General features: G+C 42.6%; 1 protein-coding gene across 1 annotated transcript; it reads right to left on the bottom strand.

Annotated features, from left to right (window-relative positions):
• Positions 1 to 5,051: 5,051 nt before the first annotated feature.
• LOC118789123 lies at positions 5,052 to 11,115 on the bottom strand. Its single transcript, XM_036545445.1, has 2 exons — positions 10,905 to 11,115; positions 5,052 to 7,070 (listed from the first exon to the last, which is right to left on the bottom strand). Exon 2 carries the CDS (start codon positions 7,055 to 7,057, stop codon positions 5,240 to 5,242), a length of 1,818 nt encoding a protein of 605 aa, XP_036401338.1. The 5' UTR covers positions 7,058 to 7,070; positions 10,905 to 11,115; the 3' UTR covers positions 5,052 to 5,239.
• Between the last annotated feature and the right edge of the window lie 8,454 nt (positions 11,116 to 19,569).

The following is a 19,569-nucleotide window of genomic DNA, read 5'->3' as shown; positions in this document are numbered from 1 at the left end:
GATCCCGAATTCCCGAAAAATCCTGGCTTATGGCCCAAAATCCTTCACTCTAGAATTAAATAGGACTGTTAGAGGAGTTTCCCACAGTGTAACCAATTGTTATCTCAAACTCTCATGAAAAATAATTTTGTTCTGTAAATATAGCATGAAAATGTATAAGTAATATGTACATAGCATAAGTAACTCAGACTTGAAACCAGCCAACAAAACAATTGGCAAAACATTTACACCTGTGTGAGGTAGGCCCCACCCATTCATCTGTCCATTCCTGTCACTATGCCAGACTGAAATAAATAAATGTAAATAAATTCATTGACATGTAAATTAATTTGCATTTACCTTCAGCTATCAGAGCCAGAACAGCTCTACTAGGATCTGGAACATTGTGTATGCCAGAAGCTCATCTGACTCCTGACTCTGCCTTGGGAGCTGGTATTTCAGCGTTTCCCTGGGTTTTCCGAACAAACCCACCACCACCCCATTGCCCAATTGCCTGGTCTAAGACTTCAGCTCAACTCCTCTCCAGTTTTCCACCCTGTTAAATGTGCTCATCTGACTCTCCCCCACATCCAACTCCAGCACTGAAAATCATCTCACTCCTCTCACTTCACCTTGTCCCCCCCTCCAGCCTGTGTGCAGCAGCATCTGTGTGAGGGTACTGAACAAGTTGAAGACACACAAGGGGGCTGGGTGGTGATGGTTGGGCCTTCTCCTCTTCCTCCTCTAGTTAGATTAGTACCTGATTCACAAGCCCTTGGAGACCGTCTTTTGGGTCTGATAAACACATCTCCGCTGCTGCCGGGAACTAGGCCTGGGTAACGGAGATCATCTGATTCACTTCCTGGCTGACCCCCGATGCTCCTGCTATCCTGGTCTGCCCCCCCTCCCCCCTGGGCCCCCACCCTTCTGTAAGATACGAAAAGCTAAAACAATAGTTCTTACCTGTGAGGCAATGTGCTAAAAACATTCTTGAGCATTTCTAAATGTGCATATTCTGCTCAGTACTGAAATCAAAGCATGGTCACAGTCAGAGTTTAAGAAAAGCTAGTGTGGTGTGAGAATCTCATTTTCGTCAACAAAATCTCACCCAGTTTCACCCCTTTATGTGTTTCAAGCCATGATCCAGATGCAAACGCGAAAGGTTTTGAACAGTGTCATTGGTTTTAGAATCAGAGCCTAGTATTACATCATTAAAAATGCCATTTTAGTAAATCTTTCTGTTTGATTTTAAACAGGCACTATCCTACAACTCTAAGAAGGTGTGCATTTCTCTCCTGCATGATAAAATAAAATAAAATGAAAAAATACTGGGAATGGGAGAGGCAGCATATGTCTGACATATGTCTGACATTAATATTTTAGAAAGTGGGAATGGAGGGAGGAGGTCAGAGTCTTGGAGCTGGTATATATAATATATTAATGGCTATTAACTCTGTCTTAATGGGGGAGCTGTACACTTGATAGTTCTGCTGCCGCGGCACATGCAAAACCTGGCACTGAGTGGCAGAGGCAATTCCAAGCCTGGAGAGCTAATATTAATAATAAAAACAATACAAGCAAGTGAATATGCTCATTTTTGAAAAGATTTGCTCAAATGGGAGGCACCGTGTAATATTAATGTCTGTTTTGACTGATCCATCAACTAACCGAATCGTCTGGTTTCACCTTTCCCTGGCATCTCAGACACATTTCTCTGCTCATTAAGAAGTGCAGAAACCCAAGTCATTACTCAAACGTATGCTGTACATCCATCTCCCAAAAAATGTATAATTAAAATGACTGTGATTATCTTTTTATTCATGGGCATGAACAAAATGTGAGTCACAAACCAATGGTCATGATTCTCATGATGTATCTGATTTGGCGGTCTTTTGGTGAGGATGTCAAGGGGGTTATGGGAAAAGGAGGAGAGGAGTGAATGTATCTAAATCCATTCTTTTTCATTATTTTGACAGTCAAGAATAGCCTTGACAGTAAACCTGAGTTCACTTTACACCTTTGAATTCTGCAGTGACTGAGTTTCTTTGTGTTTCTCCATGCTGCTCAACATCTCTGAAGGCTGAGTGCATACCCACTTACAATACTAGTCTTACAATACTATCCATGATTGTGTGGTATATCCAGGCATTTTCTGGCAGCCATTTATAAACACATTTATGAATTCTCCACCTCCACAGCAGCATGTCTCTAGAGACTGCTCATAGATGTACGATCAAAGACTGCAATAATTCAAAACAATAAAAGCTAGCATTGAGCATATACATGTACCATGCCCTTTTTGATCTTTTTACACTTTTCCCAAAATACATTCTTTTGAAGGCAGAAAAACTTGGGAACAATGGAAGTGGTGACTAGTGCCTTTAATTAATGGAAATGTCCATGCCCTTTCTTCTCTCTGTGAGTTTTGCATTGATACTGTTCAGTATATAAATAAAGGGTCCCTCTGGCATGGTGCAGATTTCTCCTCCTTGTGTTAATTAGCTAATAACCCTATTTGAGAAAATAACCAGATGAATAACACCTGTAGCACTGTTTAGCAGGAGACGGACCACAGCAGAAACCCTCTCCTTATCCTACACTTAAAGGAGTCTATTAAAACCCCCCATCCCCCATCTCTCAGCCCTGCTAATGTGAGGAAGGGGAATGAGGAAGGCATGCGGGTATCTGACTGGATCACCAGATGCCCCACCTCAAAAAATCTGAAGTGGTGCTAATCACGCCCTATACATAATTCAGCATGGGCAACTCGCCCTCTCTCCATAAATCTGTTCTCTCTTACTGCTTCTTGGTCTCTCTGTTCCTTCATTTCATTTTTGCATTGCAATTTTCTGCCTAGGACAGAATTGTTTCAAAGACAAACAGCACTATTGCTGAGGTAACTTGAATTTACCTTGGTACCACACAGTGTGCTATGGGCATAGCACCCTCAGACGCCAACCTGAACACCCATCAATGCACCACGTCACCGCACCCAGGGAGACTCCCACGATGCCAGTGGGTTGACAGAGCCTAATGAAACACTGCAAAGAGAGAAGATGTGTCAAAATACAGAGTGCTGTAAATACAGAGTCTTACATTGTTATTATGAATGTGTTCAATGCCTGCTGGCGTTCTTTCTCTGCTTTCTCCAGAAAACACTTAGGAGGCAGAACAATCATACACAATTATGCCATTAAACACTGATGTCACCATATTGTTCATGCCTTTTTTAAAGTAGATTTTGTGTGCTTGGAAGTGTCTACTTGCTAAATGTAATAGGAGCCAACAACATGTTTGAGTGACTTCAGTGACCTTTGGGAGAGGCAACACAGAGATTCCAGCAGGTGGTCTTTCTTATGGAAATGACCTCTCCCAATTGCAAGCCTCCCAATTGCAGCCAGGCAAAGCCAGGCCAGGTGAGCTGCACCAATCACTGTACTCCTGCATTGCATGCTTGCATTTTGATGGGCCTGTTAGTTGCACTAATGATTGGTTAACTTTGATCAATTCAGAGAAAATCCTTTAGTCTTCAAAGCTTTAGAAGCTGATGAGATGCGTATTGCTGCCCCAGTGAGCAAGTAGTTATTGTGACATATTGTAAATGAACAAATGGCTTTATCAGTCTGCCCGATGAACAGCACCTGTGTATGTGCTTCTCTTCAAGAATGTGTGGAATTTACATTTACTCATTTGGCAGACGCTTTTATCCAAAGCGACTTACATAGGTTACAGTTCTTTACAATGTTATCCATTTATACAGCTGGATATTTACTGAGGCAATTGTGGGTTAAGTACCTTGCCTAGGGGTACAGCAGCAGTGTCCCAGCAGGGATCTGTTGGATTTTGTTCTAATTTTAAAAGTAAACGAACCGGACCAAAAGCGTGCTTGGAGAAAAAGCTTTATTCGGCGATGGAATCCGGCAGCATCTCTGCCTGCGAAGCTTTAACTCAGGGAACTGTTACCGTGATCGGCCTTTTATACCATGAAACAAATGGCAACAAACAATAGGTTTTACACTGTTGCAGCATCAACCTATGTTCCCAATGCAAAGCGGGATCCTTTGATGCTGACCGCGTCTTTGTGTGGCGTGGCACCAAGGTGTGGAGCTTCCTTTGTAACTATGATAATAAGGCCATCAGGTTAACAGTTCTCTGATTCTGAACCATGTCTGGTCAGAAGTTAGAAGCACTATAATCTTACATTCCCCCCTTTGATCATAAAAAAATATGATCACAAAAATAAAGAAATAGTTCAGCAGAAAATACAGGAGCGGAAGGAGGGAAAAGAAAAAGAAAAGAAACCGTAACATGTTGATATTAATCATGTACACAGTCTAATACTGAGCACAGGCACCACTGCTTACAGTATAAAATAAAAGAATTTCATCATTTTATGATGATACACAGATACATTGAAAGATGTACAGAGAAATGACATTGGTGGCATGGTGGATGATCGCATTCCACACATGCTGCTGGATTGTGCTGGTGAATGAGGTCTCCTGACGCAGTCTGTGATATTGTGGGCTTGGTTGATGCAGATGTGTCCCGTGTCCCGTGGTTTTTCAGCAGATGTCAGCCAGGTGTCAGGTATAGTCCAGCGCAGGTGTCCGATGACAGCCAGGGCACCCTTCTCTCTCAGCTGTTTGGAACCCTGCTCTTCACTGGAACATCTGCAATGACACACAAGAGAGAAGGCGGGAACGCATCTTGCCAAAGTACATAAACATTTTTTTTTTAAAAATGGATCGTTATTCCTAAAAATGCCTAAACTGTCCCTATGTAGTTTCGGCGGGACGCTACAGTATTTATCAGTGGTGGTATGATGACCTCTTCATCCTCAGACGACAAGCTAGAGCCTAGACAACTCTAGTCCCGCCATGTCTGGACTCTGATAAATACTACCGCCATTCTATCCCTCATCTCTAGGCGGATTTCCTAACTTACAATGGCTGACATGGTACCACTTATCTTGTCCCTGTACCTTAACTGCTGCATTAGTTACTAAAAGAACCTGGTACGGACCCTCCTACTAGGGTTCTAATGCTACATTCTGAGGTTTGTGTGTGAGTTTTTCGCAGTACCGGATCAGGCTGTCAGAAATTAAATGCACGTCGGCTTTGTGCAGATCCATTGTTCCGGGTTGGGGCATGGGCCGGCCTGTGATGACTGATGATGATGTGATAATTCAAAAGGTTTAGTCCAGTTTCCAAGGGATTCCTTCCTGGTGGAGCTTGGACAGATGATCTGTGATGACGATTCATTCTTTGTGTTCGACCTGAAGCTTGTGGTCTGTAAGGACAATGTAATTTCTTGTATTTATCATGCGACACATTGTGAAATGTGTTCCTTGGTCTGAGTCTGTGCATTCTGGCAGGCCCCATCGAGGAATGATGTCCTTCACCAGTGTTTTGGCTGTGTGGGCTGCCGTTCCATGTTTAGTTGGGAATGCTTCCACCCATCTGGAGAATTTATCTACAAGCACATCCTGAAACCTCCCACACTTAGGCAGGGTTATGTAGTCCAACTGAAGGTGTCGGAATGGACCTGGTGGGGCTGGTGTTCCCCCAGCAGGGGTCTTAATTCTGGTTCCAGGATTGTTGTATTTCAGAGCGTTAGTTTGTAAGGCTCTGAGTTTGGCGTCCTGTGTTCTTTCAATCCTCGCTGACCATTCCACAACCTGATTGAAAGCTGTCCCAACACCATCCCAGTCATCATAACGGACTTTAAGGGCTTTGGATAACTCTGGCTTTAGTCCATTCACAAATGAAGTTTTTAAAGGCATGCCAGTATCCTTGCCTATATCGTCGTTGTTCAGACCAGCATGTTCCAGCCAAATCTGCTTAAAGCGTTCCTCATATTCTGCAACACTCTCTCCTGCTTTCTGTGTGCATGAAGTGATTTTGGCCCAATTGACTTCTGCAGGTTTAAGTTCATATAAAAAGGTTCGTACGGCCTCCCATCCTGCATCAACATTGTCTTGAGACTCCCCTGCCCTTGTCTCTACACTTTCAGTCAGCTTATTTTGATCGCTGTCCCTTAAGTTTACATTGAGGATCATAGCAGCATCCAGTGGGTGTAGAGTGTAAATTTTTCGTAAGCGTTCAAGAACTTGCCATGCCTTGCGCGGCTGTTTATATGCGTCTGGTAATTCCTTGGACCATTTATCAATTTGTTCTGGTGTGGCTGGTTGGTAAGTCTTACATGGGAGGTATCTTTTGACCTTCTTTGTCACAATACGAGTCCGTCTCTGGCCATCCTCCTCAAACTCCTCTTCACTTTGAACTTCCACTTCAGTTCTACGGTGTTTGATTACGACAGGAGCAAGCCTAACCTTTGTGCTTGTTGTGGAGGTAGATTTGACCTGTGCACTGCTGTCCTTTGTCACAAGTGCAGCAGCAGGTGTGTCATTGGACAATTCCTCACCGTCTGAGCTGCTACCATGGTCATGTGGCAATTCCTCCAGTAAATGACGGTGTTGTTGTTCCTCAATGGCTCTCAGCTCTTTGAATGGGTAGAGCAGTTCTGGTCTCCTTTGCTTAGCACCTCCTTCATGTGTATTGGAAGAGGCTGCTGCTTTATCACAGTCTTTTGATTGTAGCTGTTTGGAGATTAGATCTAGCCATTTTTTATTTTCAGCTAATAGTCTCTCTTTTTCCTTTTTCTCTTCCTGTAATTGAGAGGCTAATGCTTTAACTTTTGCATTTTCCGCAGTGATTTCACGTTTCAGTCTATCAATCTCACACTTTTCCAGATGTTGTCGAATTTGTTTGCACAAAATAACAGACCATCCGTCTCGTCTGCTGCTTGCGAACATGCGCTGTGTCTTTCCCCAGGCCTTTTTGATGTCCGGCAAGGTCCAGAGTCTGTCCTCGGAGGGTTTAATGTTGTATTTCCGTTGGATGTCGTCATTGCATTTCCTTAATCCAAGCCGTTTTTCCAAGTATGAATTTAGGCTGTCCATCATCTGATCGATGGTTGTGCTTGGAGGAGCTGTTCCGTGACGTTCTGTCGTAGGTTTCAATGGCCCAGCCCCATGAACACGGATCTGCGCAGCCGACGGCAACTCAGCAGCCATGACAACAGATTCCCTCAGATACAAAGCAGACAGAGCAGGTGTTAGTGGAGCTGTTTAGACTTTATTCTAAGTGTGAATACCCACAGCTATCTTTACTTCAATGCAAATGAACAGAACAGAGTTAGCTAGAGGAAACTGGAATTATTATACTTTTGTCTTAGCGAGGAAAAGACTACAGACAATTTTTATCTTCGAATGAGCAGCCTAGTCAAAAATGTAGGCTATTTTTCAAAATACAGAGTACACCCACAACCAGGAATACTTTGAGATAAGTGGATATGAGTATACTTTAAAAATACAAAATCATTCCGTGATATAGACTATTTTCTTTGTCTACTCTTGATTTCCTCTTAATAATATACTGCGTTTATCTTAACACTTTAGTTAAAGAAAAGAAATCACGTGTTTTTTTTTTTCTGCTTAGCTGCACAAAACAGAAAATTAAACTTTGGCTCGCCAGTTAGAAAAATTGACTCTTTCCGGATCTTAGTCGGAAGGCTTATCACTTTACCGTTTAAAATGCTAATTCTTTCCGAACCTCGGTCGGAAGGCTACGCTTACAGTTTTTACGGTATTAAAGAAATAAGATGTCATTCCAAACCAAATTTGGAAGGCTAAAGTGCTTACAATTTCAGCGACTTAAAAACAAATACAAATTCTTTAAGCATATAGCTTTTAAGAAAAGTATTCTTAAGTATGCTTTTACTGTTATAAAATAACTCCGTTTTCCGAATCTTTCACAATTGGAATGCCACCTCGCGATCAAAACCAATTTTTCTAACGCTACTTTTACTTATTTACTTATTTCCAGACTTACAGTCGGAAAAACAAAGCTTGCTTATAAAACTTATAATACTAGTATGATGCACTCATTCTTAACTTTCTCACAATCGAGAAAGGTACAAATTTTAGTTCTCTTACTTAAAATTTTAATTATTCAACCCGTGCGGCGAAGAATAATTATACTTAATAATAATATATAATAATTTACCAACAGCCTTTCCTAACCATAGGAAGGTGTCCAGCAACCCAGTTGCTTATACTAGTCTCTCCATCAACCTCCGATTAGTCTGATAACCGGCACGATGTGAGATGACTATATTACTAGTACACACTCCGTCAACCTCTGATCTGATCGAAAAATATAAGCGTGTCAGTAGCCTGTCACAACTAAATACTTTAACGACTAGATAGCACGACGTGAGCTGACTATATATTTACTCATAGTCTCTCCATCAACCTCCGATTTCACGTCTGAAAACCGGCACGATGTGAGATGACTACGTTTGTATAGTACACACTCCGTCAACCTCTGATCTAATCGGAAAATATAACTAAACATTTACCGGCTAGATAGCACGACGTGAGCTGACTATCCGAAGCTCAATTAACAACTTACAATACCAGTATAATGCACTACTTCTTAACTCTCTCACAATCGAGAAAAGTACCAGTTTTTAATTCTCTCACACTTAAAAACTGAATTCTCCAACTCTCTCACAGCGAAGAATAATTATATAGTACTGAATTCTGTTCCAGAGCTTACACCAAAAACCTTTCCTAATCATAGGAAGGCGCCCAGCAACCCGCAGTTGCTTACACGAGTCTCTCCATCAACCTCCGATTATGTCTAATAACCGGCACGATGTGAGATGACCACGTTACGATAGTGCAAACTCCGTCAACCTCTGATCTAATCGAAAAATATAACTAAATATTTACCGGCTAGATAGCACGACGTGAGCTGACTATACCAAAAACCTTTCCTAACCATAGGAAGGTGCCCAGCAACCCGCAGTTGCTTACACGAGTCTCTCCATCAACCTCCGATTATGTCTAATAACCGGCACGATGTGAGATGACCACGTTACTATAGTACAAACTCCGTCAACCTCTGATCTAATTGGAAAATATAACTAAATATTTACCGGCTAGATAGCACGACGTGAGCTGACTATCCGAAGCTCAATTAACAACTTACAATACCAGTATAATGCACTACTTCTTAACTCTCTCACAATCGAGAAAAGTACCAGTTTTTAATTCTCTCACACTTAAAAACTGAATTCTCCAACTCTCTCACAGCGAAGAATAATTATATAGTACTGAATTCTGTTCCAGAGCTTACACCAAAAACCTTTCCTAATCATAGGAAGGCGCCCAGCAACCCGCAGTTGCTTACACGAGTCTCTCCATCAACCTCCGATTATGTCTAATAACCGGCACGATGTGAGATGACCACGTTACGATAGTGCAAACTCCGTCAACCTCTGATCTAATCGAAAAATATAACTAAATATTTACCGGCTAGATAGCACGACGTGAGCTGACTATACCAAAAACCTTTCCTAACCATAGGAAGGTGCCCAGCAACCCGCAGTTGCTTACACGAGTCTCTCCATCAACCTCCGATTATGTCTAATAACCGGCACGATGTGAGATGACCACGTTACTATAGTACAAACTCCGTCAACCTCTGATCTAATTGGAAAATATAACTAAATATTTACCGGCTAGATAGCACGACGTGAGCTGACTATCCGAAGCTCAATTAACAACTTACAATACCAGTATAATGCACTACTTCTTAACTCTCTCACAATCGAGAAAAGTACCAGTTTTTAATTCTCTCACACTTAAAAACTGAATTCTCCAACTCTCTCACAGCGAAGAATAATTATATAGTACTGAATTCTGTTCCAGAGCTTACACCAAAAACCTTTCCTAATCATAGGAAGGCGCCCAGCAACCCGCAGTTGCTTACACGAGTCTCTCCATCAACCTCCGATTATGTCTAATAACCGGCACGATGTGAGATGACCACGTTACGATAGTGCAAACTCCGTCAACCTCTGATCTAATCGAAAAATATAACTAAATATTTACCGGCTAGATAGCACGACGTGAGCTGACTATACCAAAAACCTTTCCTAACCATAGGAAGGTGCCCAGCAACCCGCAGTTGCTTACACGAGTCTCTCCATCAACCTCCGATTATGTCTAATAACCGGCACGATGTGAGATGACCACGTTACTATAGTACAAACTCCGTCAACCTCTGATCTAATTGGAAAATATAACTAAATATTTACCGGCTAGATAGCACGACGTGAGCTGACTATCCGAAGCTCAATTAACAACTTACAATACCAGTATAATGCACTACTTCTTAACTCTCTCACAATCAAGAAAAGTACCAGTTTTTAATTCTCTCACACTTAAAAACTGAATTCTCCAACTCTCTCACAGCGAAGAATAATTATACAGTACTGAATTCTGTTCCAGAGCTTACACCAAAAACCTTTCCTAACCATAGGAAGGTGTCCAGCAACCCGCAGTTGCTTACACGAGTCTCTCCATCAACCTCCGATTATGTCTGATAACCGGCACGATGTGAGATGACCGCGCAACAATAGTGCACACTCCGTCAACCTCTGATCTAATCGGAAAATATAACTAAATATTTACCGGCTAGATAGCACGACGTGAGCTGACTATAAACTTAGTTAGCAACCCCGTTGCTTACACTAGTCACTCCATCAACCTCCGATTAGAAGTCTGATAACCGGCACGATGTGAGATGACTACGTTACTATAGTTCACACTCCGTCAACCTCTGATCTAATCGGAAAATATAACTAAACATTTACCGGCTAGATAGCACGACGTGAGCTGACTATAAACTTAGGCTTTCCCTAGCCTAGACTTCGGTACCTCGGCCTATTTTTTTTTAGAGCTCTTATCAACAGTGTTAACCAAAACACTGTCAGTTACATATACGTATATTTACTGGTTTGTTTACTTATAAAATAGCTAGGTTCTTCAAGAGGAGTGGTACGTTTCTTACCGAGTTAAGGTCTTTGCGATGTTTGCGGACCCGCAGACTCTTGTCTTGCCGATCTTCGACTGGAAAGTTCAACCGGAAAAATCTCCACGATTCTTCTGCTGAATTGTTCCACTTCGTAGATGTGTCGGTGAGTTTCTCTCGTATCAGCTCCTCCTGGCTGGCTCGCCAATTGTTGGATTTTGTTCTAATTTTAAAAGTAAACGAACCGGACCAAAAGCGTGCTTGGAGAAAAAGCTTTATTCGGCGATGGAATCCGGCAGCATCTCTGCCTGCGAAGCTTTAACTCAGGGAACTGTTACCGTGATCGGCCTTTTATACCATGAAACAAATGGCAACAAACAATAGGTTTTACACTGTTGCAGCATCAACCTATGTTCCCAATGCAAAGCGGGATCCTTTGATGCTGACCGCGTCTTTGTGTGGCGTGGCACCAAGGTGTGGAGCTTCCTTTGTAACTATGATAATAAGGCCATCAGGTTAACAGTTCTCTGATTCTGAACCATGTCTGGTCAGAAGTTAGAAGCACTATAATCTTACAGATCGAACAGGCAACCTTTCGGTTACGAGTCCTGCTCCTTAACCACTATGCTACACTGCTGCCCCGAATTGACGTCAAATTCTCTCTCTTCTCAGATCTCTCCATCAGAAACATATGACACAAACACGCACTTACATATCACTTGCGCAATTGCTTGATTTTAATCCTGAATCAATTAATATTATATCAAGAGATTTTACAGATGTCCAACAAACCTGCTGAATTATGAGGGCAGGCATTGTGCCTTTGGTGTCTGTTTCACCCTGAGGAAGAGTGTCTCATTTCCTTATCATGTGCTCACTGGCCCTTGTTGAGTCTTGATGCTCGTCACTGAGGGCCTGATGGAGAACCAAGGTTGCCTCTGATGATATTTTGGCCATTAATTTGTGTCTGATTGAACATTACTGACAGCCACTTTGTGTTATCTGTGTTTATTAATGCGCAGCGCATGCAGGCCAGCTAACAGCGGCAGGGACTTTTCCTCTGGGATCTCATGTCGACACTATACCTGGCCAAATGGCTGCTGCAGCACATGCATACCTCAGTGCCCAAAACACATGGCAGCTGGAGCTCAATCTGCAGGCAATATTGTCCTGGTACCTAAGAATTTCTGTTGTATTCATTCCTGGAAAAAGTCCAATTTAATGGCACTGTAGTTTACAGCTGCTATTATGGAGCTTTACCTTTCAAACCACTTGTGTATTAACATTGCTAGGGAGCATGAATGCATTGTATTAAATTTAATACCTACACTCTACCAGGGAGAAGCTCTTCATTAATCATTTAATCATAGTACAAATCAGAGATGTACTGAAGATCTAATTTTTCATTAATATTTTGAATGAATCAGGCCCTATCCTAAGAGTCTGTAGTGACCAGTTTTCAGATGTTACACTTTATAGTTTCCAAGGCTTCCAGATACCATCATGTTTAGTTGAAAAATATGCCTCTGCATGTTACAGCATGTATACCTTTACAGCTATAACTAAACTTTCACACAGTTTCAGAATCACTTCAGAGTGTTCATAACCTTTGGCATGAAGATCTGTGAGAATGGAAAACTTGTTAGCAAATCTTGCATATATACACACACACACACGTACATATATATATATTGCTTTGTGCTTTGTGCACTATACACTATATTGACAAATATTGACACTATACACTATATTGACAAAAATAGTATATAGTGTCCATTTAACTCAATATCGACACAGTTACATTATGACACAAGCTCTCTCTGCCTGGCTGGGTTTACAGCTTCATTCCCAATGTTTGATAACAGCCTGATCACATTGCCCTGTTTGTTCACTGTCTCCTCCTCTACAAGTAGAATGCCCTGCCTCTGTTTAATCCCAAGTTCATTCCACTGTTGTCCCTCTGTGTTCTAAATGTTAGCTGCCCTTTTGCTTGTATTAAAAGGCCCCTGATAGTCTCTCCACCTGTGGAGTTGTGCCAGGAAGCAATACTGTGTCCTGAGCTAGGGTCAGAGCAGTGGCAGACAAGCAGTCACATCATAAAGAGATTCTTGGGCGCACAGGGGATAGACAGGGGTATTAACCCCCCTTGTGCCCATCCTGTGTGATTGGATTTCCCTCCTGGGGTCACCCCACTGTATCATAGGAGTTCTGCTCCATCTCAATCAATACGCCTGCTGTTCTCCTGACCCACTCCCTGAGGTATGATGATGAGCTCGTACAATCCTCTGCAACCTCAAAAGGTCAAACTCAATATGAATTTCAGCCCTGATAATTCAATCTTTGCCTTCTTTTCGGTGGGAGTCATGCTTGCGTGTTGGGCTGCAGAACACATGAAGAGGCTGGCCTTAATGGCTCTCACAGACACTGAACATACAGCTTGTGTTCAATGTACCTTAGGCCAGACACTCTCTTCAGCCATTAGGGCTGTTATGTGAACGGGAAACATCACAGAGAGATGGTTCAAATGTCATCATGCCATTACAAATATGCAGTGATCCACTTTAAACTGCTTATTTGCAGACTGCACAGTTTTTCTCTCTCTCTCTGGTTTTACCTGAAGATGTTTCTTGAATTTTTACCTCATCTAATGCAGATGTCTTTTTTCACTTCTAGACAGATACAAAACATGTAGTAGACAACACTGGACAAATACGTGACTCCACTCCAGAAAGGTTTGGACTCTTGCCCTCTGACACTGGATTATGGATGTGCTCATAATCAATTATCCACTATTAGTGGATTCATTAGTAGTGATACTACGGCTCCCATTGGTCAGTATCTCTATTGCATGTTCTCTGATAGGGCAGTCTAAACCCACCACAAATGCCTATACCCATGGTTATATATATTTATCATTTTCATCAGTAAAAAACTGAAATTCTAACATGCTGGTGGCAGTAAGGACAGGATAGGACATTCCCTAAAGCAATACAGTTCATTGTGGTGGGTTGCATAGGCCCTGGGCTCCATGAACCATTATGACTGAGGAATGGAAATGCAGGCCATGGGAGACAGCTATGGAGAAGGTGGGCATTAAGACCATGAGATGGTAGCGTTAAAAACCCAACTGTGTGGGACACATGAACATGAACAACATTGTGGGGGTAAAGTCCAGTGTGGATGACCCAGCCTTGCACTAACAAATACAGTCATTCTGAACAGACAGCCCCAGTATACTGAATGCTCATTAAAACTCCCATGGTGCAGTAGAGATATGATAAAGAAAAGTCTGTTTAACAGGTAACACGTACTTGCAGGCAGTGGAGACTGCTCTGTTATGCATACTAAATTTCAAACCTTTGTTTCAGTATTTAATGTCACCTTTCAAAAAAAATCCAAAAGGTCATTTTCAATTAGTTGGCAAAACTTATATAAGGCATAAGGCTCGTCACATACTGTAGATCCTGGTTACATCTTGCCATATGTAGAAATGGTGGTCCACAAACCCAGGTGCAGTCACGCATGATGCTCTAAGCATACAAGCATCTCCATGAGGGGCTGTGCTTTCATGAGCTGCAGTAATCACGTCAATACTGCTAAAAGGTGCAAACTATTCATTTTTACAAGGAGCTGCGTGGGTGGCTGTAGCAGCCGAGTCAACGCCTGCAACATGAGACACACACATTGCTCAGAGGCGGTGGGATGTGTGTGAGCCTTGCATTTTACAGCATGTTGACAGCCTGGTATGTCTCACTGTCTCACCTCCACTCCCTTTTAACTGGTGAGTGTGGCATCAGACTGTAGCCTCCTCAAGCCATGCCAAATCCAATACCAATGTCCTGTCATTACTTTCCCTCCTTTTTACCCCCTAAGTGTCAGTGCTCCGCCTCCTTAGCTGTTGTGTTTTTGTTTTTTCCTTTGCCCATGTGCTTTTGTTTTCCTTGTGTTTTAGTCCTGCCCCGCTCCCCGCCCGGTCTCCGCCCGCCTGATTGCCTGCACACCTGCTTCCCATTCTCTCGTCTGCCCTGCCCTATATCTTCCCTGCTTTTCCCTGTCCTGTTGCTAGTTCGTCACAGTGTTTTCCGCCTGTTTCGTCCCCGCCGTTTGCGTTTTGCTTCTGTCTGCCGGTTTCTCGTTTTTTGACCCTGCTTTTTCCCAGACCTCGTTTTTGCCTGCCTCCTTGTCTCGTTCGCCTGATTACCTGCCTGTCCGGTTCCCGACCTTGCCTGCTCCCGTTTCCCGATCCTCGCTCTGTCCTCGGACTGCCTTCCGGTTTTCGACCCTGCCCGTTTTCTGATTAACGATTCTGCCTCACAATTCTATCAAAGACGCTTGGAACCCGAAGCTCCCATGGTCCGCGCCTGAGTCCCTGCCTGAGCCCTGACACTAAGTGTTCAAGACCTTCATCATCTCAGGGTGAAAATACTGTGAAATATCATAGGAATGCCTACTGAGGACCGAAGGCTGGAGCATTGTCCTTTAAGGGCTGAGGCCTTTGGCCTCTTAGAGTGTACTCACACTAGGCAATCTGTACTGTGCCCGAGCACGTTTGACCCCCAAAGTCCAGTTTGACTAGTGTGATCGTACCGTGCCCAGGCACAGTACGCTGAACCGTGCCCGAGCCCACCTCTTCAGTTGGACTCAGGCACGGTACGCATCAGTGTGATTGCTAACCGTGCCCGAGCATGGAACTCGAACCTGACGTTAATGATCCCACTACTGACTTCCTTAAATATAACAATCTGGCTACCTCCAAAATGATCTTTGATTGGTTAGTTCTGTAGATCTATACCTAAAAATAACTCTGTGGTTCCCCACATTAGCTTGATTACTAGCAAGCGAAAAAAAACTAACCATACTTTACATGCCGATTTAAGCATTGCTGTTGTCAGGGGCTTAGTCAGAGTATCACAAATGAAGCAGCCAACCTGTTTAAGTAGCTAGTCTTCAACAATCGTTCAGATAGGTAGCCTGTTAGCTAACTGGCTATGTTTGTCAAATCTATCGCTAGATAGCTAACATTAGCTCCCCAGCCAGTTAGCATTGATTATGCAATGCAGCGATTTTCAGTTAATCGTGCTGCATGTATATGAAGATTTTTGCGGAGGCAGTTGATGTTGAGGGAGGAATTTGGAAATTTACTCACCGACTACAATTCACATTCATCAATAAGGTGAGAACCAGACCCGTTATTAACCCAAACATTCTCAAATGAATTGAAAAGTGTACTATCCAAGTAGTAATAGATGTTTGTTGCTGTAATGATGACAGTAGCACACACACAAGTAGTAGCCCTAACTGGTTAATATTAGCTAACATTATCATGATTAGGCTGCTGTAATCTGACACAAAATATTGGTCTGTCCCTTAGTATAATGACTGAAACGTCAGCTGCCTCCGTAAAAATCTTATTATATGTGCAGCACGATTAACTGAAAATCGCTGCATTGCATAATTGATAACCATCTATAAGGCATGTGAAAGGGCTGTGTGTCACCGCACCCAAAATGACTCCAAATAAGCCACAAAGTACAATCATGAACTCCATTGTGCTGTGCAAGAGCGCTTTTCTTCAACACAAAAAGTTCGCATCATGATGACTTGTGGTGATGACAAAGTGTACTCGGGCCCAGAACATTAAGCGCAATGTGAGTGCAGGCCAGCAGGGGAGTGGGGAGGGGGGGAAATCGTGCTCGTGCACGGTACAAGGCAACCGGGCCTAGTGTGAGTACGCCCTTCATCTCACTCCACTGGCTCCCTGTAGCTGCTCACATCATGTTCAAGGCCTTGATGCTCGCATACAGGGTAACCAACAAAACTGCACCTAAATACCTGAACTCACTGCTGCAACCCTATGTTCCCTCCCAACTGCTACGCTTTGGCACTGAACAGCACCTGGTGGTCCCGTCGCATCGTGGTGTTAAATCACTAACCAGGACTTTCTCTTTCCTTGTCCCCTGGTGGTGAAATGAACTTCCATACCTCATCCGTTCTGCAGAGTCCCTCTCTGTCTTCAAGAAACATCTGAAGATACAGCTCTTCCACTCTCACCTGAGCACCTGAATCACTTCCCCCTATCTCATATTAAACTATATTTAAAAAAAGTAATAATTTGGCTGTAATAGTTTAACGTAATTGTTTGGTGTAATGGCTTGGTTGTAATGGTTTAAACATAACGGTTTGGTTGTAATGACTCAACGCACTCGCTAGCTTTACCTGCTAGTTGGTATTTTGCCCGGCCAACCTTTGGAACTTTGTCATGCAGTACTTCTAATATTGTTGACTCTATATGGTTTTTTGCTTGTGTTGTATTGTACCTCACTTGTAAGTGGCTTTGGATAAAAGTGTCTGCCAAATGAATAAATGTAAATGTACTAGATTCTAGGAAGGGGCGGTCAGTCTGCCTCTAGTTCAGTGGACTGAGAGATCCTGCTCAGACTGACAGCCAGGAAGGGCTGGTGTGAATGCCTCTGACATGCTACTATGATACTGTACATGATACTATGATTCCACATCTGTCAGAGCCTCCAGATTCATCAAATCTACTTCAAAATGGGGGCTGCATAGATACACTATATGGACAAAAGTATTTGGACGCCTGACCATTACATTGTAATGACATTGTATTCAAATACATATACTTAAATATGGAGTTGGTCCCCTTTTTGCAGCTATTTACATTTACATTTACATTTATTTATTTAGCAGACGCTTTTATCCAAAGCGACTTACAAAAGTGCATACAGCTATAACAGCTTCCACTCTTCTTGGAAGGCTTTCCACAAAATTGTGGAGTGTTTCTGTGGGAATTTGTGCCCATTCATTCTGTAGAGCATTTATGAGGTCAGGCACTGATGTTGGACAAGAAGGTTTGGCTCGCAATCTCTGTTCCAGTTCATCCCAAAGGTGCCTGATGGGGTTGAGGTCGGGGCTCTGTGTGGGCCAGTCAAGTTCTTCCACACCGAACTTATCAATCCATGTCTTTATAGTCCTTGCTTTGTGCTCTGGGGCACAGTCATATTGGAATAAAAAAGGGCCTTCCCCAAACTGTTGCCACAAATTTGGAAGCATAGCATTGTCCAAAATGTCTTGGTATGCTGAAGCATTAAGATCGCCCTTCACTGAAGATAAGGGGCCTAGCCCAAACCCTGAAAAATAGGTGTGGCCAAATACTTTTGTCCATATTGTGTATTTTTTAAGGTACTGTTGTGTCCTATTATAAATTCTGTGTCAATGATTGAATGTTTAGATGTGGTGATGGTTTGATTGAAAAACAGTGAAACTGTGCTTTACCATCATCCCTCATCCTGGGAGATGTTTCATCACGTCTATTCATAAATGCGACTACAATTATGGGGAAAGAAATTAAATTTTATGTTTTTTCAAGCATTCAATTACTCAGTCAATTATGTGTCAGTACATCTGTTTCTATATGTAGTATCTCTATCTTTGGACACCCATAATTTCCTCAGAAAGGCGGTATTAAGTTTCAGACATGAGGTATTAGAATGGAATTATTGGCTATCGCTGCCAGGGTATTAAGCACAGGACATAGTGAGCCATGATTACAGTGTAATCAACATGATTGTCTGGAAAGGTACATTTTAATAACACCATACCTCTTTATTGCCATGTTGCTCATTTTGAGATAGAGAGTGGCAGGAGTCTCTCATTCTCCCACCTGTTACACACAAATTAACACAAACAAAAGATCTGAGGGCCACCTATGGCTGTTCTTTGGAACATTTTACCTCACAATTATCACTTAATGTATGTGATTGCAGCATAAAATAAATTTAAACATTTGTGAAATAAGTCAATGGCCCTTACAATGTGTAATTATACATAATCATAAATTTAAAGGCATGTAATCTGGAGATTACAGGTTGCAGACACAGGTCCCTCACAGGAGTTTCATTCCTGTCAACACTGCCTGGATTGCTGTGACTGATACAGAGTTGAACTAGTCTCTCTCTCTCTCTTATACACACACATAAATACACACACATGCACACGCACACACACACACACACACGTGTGTATGCACATGAGCATACATGTACATATGCAGGAATAACCATGACATTAGACCCCTCTACCAGGGCCTGAACAACCCTTGTGTGGATGGTCAAAATACTGAAGTGTTACCAAGAACACTTACCCACACACTTATGGTCGACCTACATGTGAAGAAGACTGCATGATTTATGATTGCATGTCAGTGTGGGAGGGCTGGTTTATCAAGGTGTGTGCAGTTGTCTTCTTCCATTAAGGGACCATTAGCTGGCACAGGTAACCAGGACACTCAGAGTGGCAGGGCACTAGTGGAATTAGAGGCCCCTGGGTTATTGGTGTTTGCTGCCTGCCAAATTTACACACCTCCCAGGATTAGAAATGCATCTAATTCCTTACAGAGCAGATTGAATCTTGATCTGAACAGTTCATTGAATTAAACAAATTAAGTGAACACACACAAACAGAGAGGTGGTTGTAAAAATGGGCAACCAGGCGGTGATTCATCACGCACCAGCTGCAGGGCCACTGGAGTAATGATCAGAAGCGATTTGGTGGTCGCCGTTGCATGCACGTGACATCCCATACGCTCTCTGCCTCAGCGACAATATACAAAATATATCTTTCTCCAGACTGTTTGGAAATCTGTTTCCTGACTGCTGTGTTTTATTTTCACTCATTTGTTTACTGC

Source organism: Megalops cyprinoides, chromosome 14, assembly GCF_013368585.1.
Source record: "Megalops cyprinoides isolate fMegCyp1 chromosome 14, fMegCyp1.pri, whole genome shotgun sequence".
Taxonomy (NCBI): Eukaryota; Metazoa; Chordata; class Actinopteri; order Elopiformes; family Megalopidae; genus Megalops; species Megalops cyprinoides.
This window is presented reverse-complemented; position numbering and strand designations above follow the sequence as displayed.

What these genes read in the sequence shown, in the direction of transcription:
- LOC118789123 (XM_036545445.1), bottom strand. Translation starts at nt 7,057, where the DNA reads ATGGCTGCTGAGTTGCCGTCGGCTGCGCAGATCCGTGTTCATGGGGCT.